General features: G+C 41.5%; 1 protein-coding gene across 6 annotated transcripts in view; it reads left to right on the forward strand.

The window, feature by feature from the left end:
- The window catches only part of ASXL3 (ASXL transcriptional regulator 3), a 98,185-nt gene extending 93,358 nt beyond the window's left edge, over window positions 1-4,827 (forward strand). For 4 of the 6 annotated variants that reach the window (XM_033155121.1, XM_033155124.1, XM_033155122.1 and 1 more), the window contains one exon: window positions 930-4,577. In XM_033155121.1, the coding sequence (XP_033011012.1) occupies window positions 930-4,577 (3,648 nt within the window). Of the gene's footprint in view, window positions 1-929 lie in introns of all 6 variants that reach the window. The other 2 variants (XM_033155120.1, XM_033155126.1) reach the window with 1 other exon arrangement.
- Window positions 4,828-7,298: the final 2,471 nt, after the last annotated feature.

The raw sequence follows: 7,298 nt of genomic DNA on the forward strand, positions 1-7,298 counted from the left end.
TGGAATATCGTGGTTGAAAGCAGTGTCCAGGTGGAAATTAGCAAGATGTCCTGTCCTGGAAAATCTGGACATATGGCAAAAGCTCAACAACTTGCCCCCCCCCCAAAAAAAATCTCAACAACTTTTGTGTCTGGATTTTCACTTTTTGAAATATGGCAACCCTAATTTTAGGTAATTCAATAGAACAATTCCAGCTAGTGCATTCTTTCTTCTATAAGTTTATATTTAAAGCTGAAGATACAAAAATAAGTAACCAGCACACAGTGGAACAATGATTCCAGCAACATTTCAATGGTCTGGTACACTGTATGTAGATTGAGATCCCTGCACCCACCCATACTATACACTACACTACACTACACAGTCGTACCTCTTGTTACATCAGTCTCTGGTTGTGTTTTTACAGGATACGAACGCGGCAAACCAGGAAGTGTATACTTCCGGGTTTTGCTGCGCGTGCATGCGCAGAAGCGGCACTCTAGTTGTAGACTTTTTGGGGTGCAAACGGCACCCCGGAATGGATTGAGTCCATAACTAGAGGTACCACTGTACTATACTATACTAACAAATCTGTGTCAGTTTTGTGCTCAGTTTCACAGGTGTGTTTGGTCCCATTTTTAGTGGCTTTTTATTTAAAGCACTAAAAGTTTACATTTCCCCATAAATATGCGTTCTTGTATGCATTTTTCCTGCAAAACACATATCTTTGTACCTATTTATTGGACCAAAACTTCATCAAAAAAGTTGGAGAAGCAGATAGGTCCAGTCATCTGGGATTTATACACCCAGGTCTGGCAAATTGGGTTGCTTCACTTTAAAATGCAGACAAAATTAATTTGTCTTCCATCCCTACAGTATTAAATGTATGTATGTATGTATGTATGTATGTATGTATGTATGTATGACAGTTCTTTTTTTCTCCCTTTTAGATCCAGCTTTCAAAAATAGGCCCCCCTTTTATCATCAAGAGCCAGCCTGCTTCCAAACCAGAACCAAGGGCTTCTCCAAGTACATCAGCCAGCAGTGGGAGGAACACGGGGGCTCGAACCCTTGCAGACATCAAAGCAAGAGCCCAGCAAGCTAGAGCTCAGAGGGAGGCAGCTGCTGCAGCTGCAGTTGCAGCAGCAGCAAGCATTGTCTCTGGAGGTTTAGGGAGCCCCTGTGAAGGGGGGAAGACCAGGACATTGGCCCACATCAAGGAACAGACCAAGGCCAAACTGTTTGCAAAGCACCAAGCAAGAGCCCACTTGCTTCAGAACAACAAAGAAGCCAAGTCTCAGCATGCCTGTAAGGAAGGTCCATCGGCCCTGGAGATCTCTGCTTCTTCTGAAACAAAGATTGAGGGTTCTACTGGTGTAATTATAGTTAATCCCAACTGCAGGTCTCCTAGCAACAAGTCTGTTCATCTTCGTGAAGCTACTGCTGTACTGCAGCAGTCGCTTAACGCCCCTACTTTACCGGAAACTAGTACTGACATCTCTGTTCACAATTCTGATGAAAATATATCTGCTTCTCATTTGTGTGAGAAAATGCTTTCATCTACCTCTACAGAAAGTAACAGTGTGTCAGTGCTATATAATAAAAATTCAGTTCCCATGTCTGTGTGTAGCACTACTATGTCGGGAGCAATTAAGGAACTTCCCTTTGCAGGCTCTCTGGATAAGTCCTCTGTTTCCATGTCTGTTGAAAGCACGGATGCAAAACCTTGCAATGTCAACATGCTGAAATCCATCCAGGGGGCTGACACTCCATGCATTGCCATCATGCCAAAATGCGTTGAGAACCCCACTGCACCAACCACAGTAGACAGCACCATCTTGTCCAATTCCATAGATGAGAAACGGTTGCCAAGCAACAATGCAAACAGTGCCATTTCCAGCCAGTACACCAGTGTGCCAGCTTCCTCCATTGCAAGTAATTTGCCAAATCACCTGGTTGGCAGCTCTGTTCTGATTCCTCCTGTGGGATCTACAAATAGATACTCTGATAAGATAGCCATAACTGGATGTGGTGACCCTACTTCTTTGTCAAATAGCAATTCCATTAGGGCAGCTTTACATTGCAGCGAGACACTTCCAGTAGTGGATTCTGTTGGCAGAACTTCCATTTCAGTGTTTGCCAGTAATATGATGACAGTAAGTTCTTACGAAAACCCCACCAAAATGAGTGCTGATGGTATGGAGAGAAATTCTGGAGTGAGAAGCCGATTAGATCTATCTGGTAAATCTTCAGTGGGTTATGCACAGGCACCCATGAATAGATCTATACCTTGCAAAGTCATTGTTGACCATACAACAACAACAATGAACTCAAACTTGTCACTGGGTATTTCTGTTGAAAACTCAGAAAACAGCACAGATATGCAGAGCAGGCCTCTTAGGACAGAAACTGCCTCACAAAATATAGCATGTCCTCAAGTGTCTGTAATAAGCAGGCCAGAGCTACTTACTAATGAAAATCTGGAGCACAGCACTGGCTTTAACACTGTTACAGGAAAGCAAGAGGGCAAACGTTTGCAAGCACCATGTACCAGTCTTCGAGAAGTGCCTCTCATGCCTCAAGATAAACGACTTGAAGCTGTTCCTCCCAGCCAAGGTTTTTCAGAACAGTTACGTGGTCCATTGGCTTTCAAAAGTGAATCAGACAATGTCTGTGCCAACCCATATAACCCTACTAGGAGAATCTGTTGGAATGATGATGAGGCAATGAGCACGGACCAGTCTCTGGTCAGTCATCTTAATCCAAATAAGCATAAAGAATATACCGAGCAAAACTGTTTAAAAAGTGTCAAAACAGAGCCTTTGGGTTTTGCACATCTAAACGAGATGCATTCAAGGAATATTGTGACAAGCATCACCATGCCTGTTAAGTCGGAAGTGAATGAATCTGACAAATGTTTTCGGATGGACACGGAAGATTTTGCAAGGCCCGAAATGCCTCTCCAGGGTGCAGAAATAGCCACAAGTGCACAGCCAACACAAAACTCCAAGACATCTGTTACAGATTCCATGGAAAACTCTTTGTCCTTGACAACAGAAACACTAAAAAGAGTTACAAGCGCTGGAAGCTCTAGCTGCCGTTTGTCTTCAGTGGAAGCCAACAATCCGCTGGTGACACAGTTATTGCAAGGCAACCTGCCACTGGAGAAAGTGTTGCCACAGCCCAGGTTAGGAGCCAAGCTAGAAATTAACAGGCTTCCCTTGCCTTTGCAAGCTACCTCAGTATGTAAATCGGTGACATCTGAGAGGAATGCAACTGAAAACACTTCCAACTCTCCAAATACAGATGGTAGAGGATTTACAGCAGCCACCATAGCCCCACTGCAAATCAGGAAGCGTGAGAACCACCCCAAAAAGAGGATGGCTAGAACAGCGGGGGAGGTTAAGTGTGAGCCTGGGAAGCCATCAATGGATGCAGTGGGTCCCTGTATCATCAATTCCAGCATGAGCCAACTTGGGCACGGCCAGCTGTTTAAACAAGAGTGGTCCGGCAAGCATGCCATTCAAAGCAGAATTGCACATAGCCCAGAGATCAAGCAGCAGAAGAGGCCTCTGCCCTCCTGCAGTTTCCAGCAGAACTTATTTAACATCGACAAAAATGGCAGCTTCCATGCAGAAGCAGGTACCTCACACAGGCAGCATTTCTACCAAATGCCAATGGCCGCAAGAGGCCCTGTTCCTACGACCGCTTTGATGCAGGCAACGCTGAAGGCACCATCTGGCTGCAGCGCCTTTGCATTCAGCAGGCACCTGGAGCAGAAGGTTTTGGGAGAGGTCAACATGTCTGCAGCACCTCACCAACTGAGGCTGGCGAGTGTTTTTTCCCCTAACGTTCAAATTAAGGAAGGTGATGACATTTCTAGTGCCTCACAGACTCTGCAGAGTAAAACATTAGTGCATCCTCCTCCCCCTCTGCCCCCACCTCCTCCCCCTCCGCCGCCCCCACCGCCCCCTCCTCTTCCCAGTGCAGAAGCTCCATCTGATCACAAACAACCGGCAGTTACCATGGAAACCACTAAAAGACTTAGTTGGCCTCAGCCGGCAAGCATCTGTAGCAATATAAAATCTGAACCCGTTTCTTTTGAGGAAGGTTTAAGCAGCAGCTGTGAGCTGGGCATGAAACAAGCATCTTATGATCAGAGCGAAGTAAAAGAACAGTTGAAAGCCTTTGCGTTGAAAAATGCCGACTTCCCTTCCTATTTACTTTCTGAGCCGCAAAAGCCTTTTGCCCAATTAACTGCTCAGAAAATACAGACTCAGCAGCAGCAGCAGCAGCAGCTCTGCGGAAATTACCCTACGATACACTTTGGTAGCACAAGCTTCAAAAGGGCAGCATCTGCAATTGAAAAATCTATCGGAATTTTAGGAAGTAGTTCAAATACAGCCCCAAGCCTATCTATTCAGAACACTCAGATTCCGGTTCAGAAATTTGCTGACAGCAGCAGTGCAGATGAGCTGGAACTGAAATGCTCTTGCAGGCTGAAAGCCATGATAGTGTGCAAAGGCTGTGGAGCCTTCTGCCATGATGACTGCATAGGTCCTTCAAAATTGTGTGTAGCCTGTTTAGTGGTTCGGTAGGATCCAAAGTAGAGATGCGGTATCCCTGGTTAGCAGTGGGGAAGGCAAAGGCAAGAAAAGGAAGAACTGGAATATTTTAGGCCATTTTGTATCTGGATACAAAATGTTTCTGGGGAAGCTTTGTTGAGAAATGAGTTATACCTACTTGCATGGCTCATCCTAGTGAGAATGACCCCTTGGAGTAACGTGCACAAAAAAAGTTGAAACATACCACACTTTCGTTAAAGTACTTTGATAAAGTAAAGCAAAAAGAAAAAAAGAAAAAAGCATTTTCATTTCTATTTATGCGCACAAAGTGCTGAACATTATTTTTCCCCCGTGTATAAATGTAACATATTCTTCCAGTAAAAGAATTACGAGATCCATAATTCTCCAAATTTCTGTGCATGGAACAGTGCAAAAATACAAGAGAACACTAATCGACGAAGAAGTGACAACAAGCAGGAGGAATAATATTCTGCTATCACTAGCAGGCCATTATAGCTACTGCAACTTGGCAGTTTTTGTAACAATTACATTCCTGAGGCCACATTTGCCAACCATGGTTGACTTAATACGCAGCAAAAAAAATAAAAAGAGGGGGAGGGAATGAGACACTTTGGTAATTTTGGTCCCTTTAGGCTGCTGTACTGAAGGAAATTTTAATTAAGCCATGTGTTGAGGGTTACCTGTAACAAATTGGAGTTTGCATGATTTTAGAAATTTGGAAGTGGAGGGTGGGGTGGGAAGGGCAGAGAGAGAATAACTACAATGATTATAATATATTAATCCATTTATCTTCCCCAAACCTCATCTATCCATTTATCCCGAAGGGAGATACTCAGCTTATATGCATATATGGACCATATTATGTAAGCATCAAGCATGTTCTGAGCAATATCATTTCAATAGCCTAAAACTAAATCTTCTTTGATTCTCTGTGTAGATCCAAAAAAGGCAAAAATAATGCGTGATTTACAGTCCTTTTAAATATGTTTACAGCTTGATATATTTTTAAATATTTTACTAAATTTACTTGTAATCACTTTTTGTGTTAGAGAGTTCACACCACAAATATTTTGTAGGATGGCTAGAGGAATGAAGAGATTTTAAAGGGATACTGCATCTTTTAGCTCTCAGTATTGTATTTAGTTGTGGTTTATGTTGATAGTTATATTTGAGACATATTGGCCACCAAACTAGGGGAGAAGAGCTGAGGCAAATTGCTTACTTCTCTTTATGAATAAGGAAAATATTTTAAAGGGATACAAATGTGGAGTTTGACAAGAGGAGATTACTGGTTATCTTGAAAATTGTTTTTCTTTCTTACCATGGAGAAATATGTCATACGTACCCACACAGTATAAACTTACTGACCTAATGCCTGGCTGTCCATGCAAGAAAATTGAAAATTCCTTTCTACTCCTCATGACAGATTTATAATGGCAAGTTGCTACACTAAATTCTGCCCAGAACAAATAATTTAAATATTTGAAATAAATTGTGCTACATTTATGTTTTATTCCAAAGTATTAACTTAGTAAGGGAAATAAAACAAATATAAAATTAAGACATACTTTTCTGTTTTGCATGAGTTCAACTTTTGTTACTAAAGAATAAATTAAACTTTTCTGGCATATCTGCATGTTAGTGAGGTTCAGCTGTTTAGAAATTGTATTTATTTTCTTATTGGACCACATTTAACATGACATCTGCCATTCCCCTATTTTTATTTTTTATTAAATAAACTGGAATAGGCAGGGCTTAACATTCCTTAAACCAGAGGTTATATGGTTTGACTAGATTCCTGTTTTGTTTTCCTAGCAAGTCCAACAGATTGTCTTGACACTCTTCAATATGAAAGGAATAGATAATCATAATTGCCTTACGGGAAACTGGCCAAGTAATGGAATAGTGTAGATCAAAAGCACTCATTTGTAAAAGATAAATAATATGCAGATTTTCAGCACTTTCAGGTACCCTTGAAGAGATTTTGCCTCTAAAATACCTATTTTAAAAGCATGTTTTTGTAATGTTCAAAATAGATGGCTAAATGGGGCCTTTGTTAAACATGCATGTGCTTGCATATTTAGTTAAAATTTAGAAGATTTTAACATTAGAATTGTGATATCCTAGTTAAATGCATTGGATGAAATCCCAGTTCCAGTAAATTCCTAGGAGCAGTGGAGCAAAGGTTAAGTCTAGTTACTGTCTATCTTTTATCAAAATAACCATGGACATCAGCTTTTAACTAGAATGTCTTCTACCTGTCCTAAGGATTGGCAACTCTAAAGAAAGAAAGAAAATTTACTCTGAAAATATACCACAGGAAATCTGGGCACCATTCAGTGAAAGTTAAGCACTTAAAGCTACAATCCTATGCATTCTAACATGAGAGTAAACCCAACTTAATTCAATGAGGAATACATCCAAGTAAACCTACACAGGTCTCTTAGACTTACATGGAATTTTGACTACATCCTTTGTTAATCTATGCTGTGGCTAGCCTAATATTGAAAGGAGTTGTACTAACAATTATGAATGTTGAAACAAGGACCAGGTTGGACAAGACTGCAGCAGATGTCTTTATTTAAAACCTAGATACTCCTCAATTATACAGAGGTCTGCTTTGGGGGCAGGAAAAGTGGCACATGTGTAAGGATCTCTAACCCCCCCCCCCCCGCCGTTCTGCTTCTTACCTTCCCATAGCCTCTGCTTCCAGGCTTACTTAACCAGAAATGC

The sequence above is a fragment of the Lacerta agilis genome, chromosome 7 (genome assembly GCF_009819535.1).
Source record: "Lacerta agilis isolate rLacAgi1 chromosome 7, rLacAgi1.pri, whole genome shotgun sequence".
Classification (NCBI taxonomy): Eukaryota; Metazoa; Chordata; class Lepidosauria; order Squamata; family Lacertidae; genus Lacerta; species Lacerta agilis.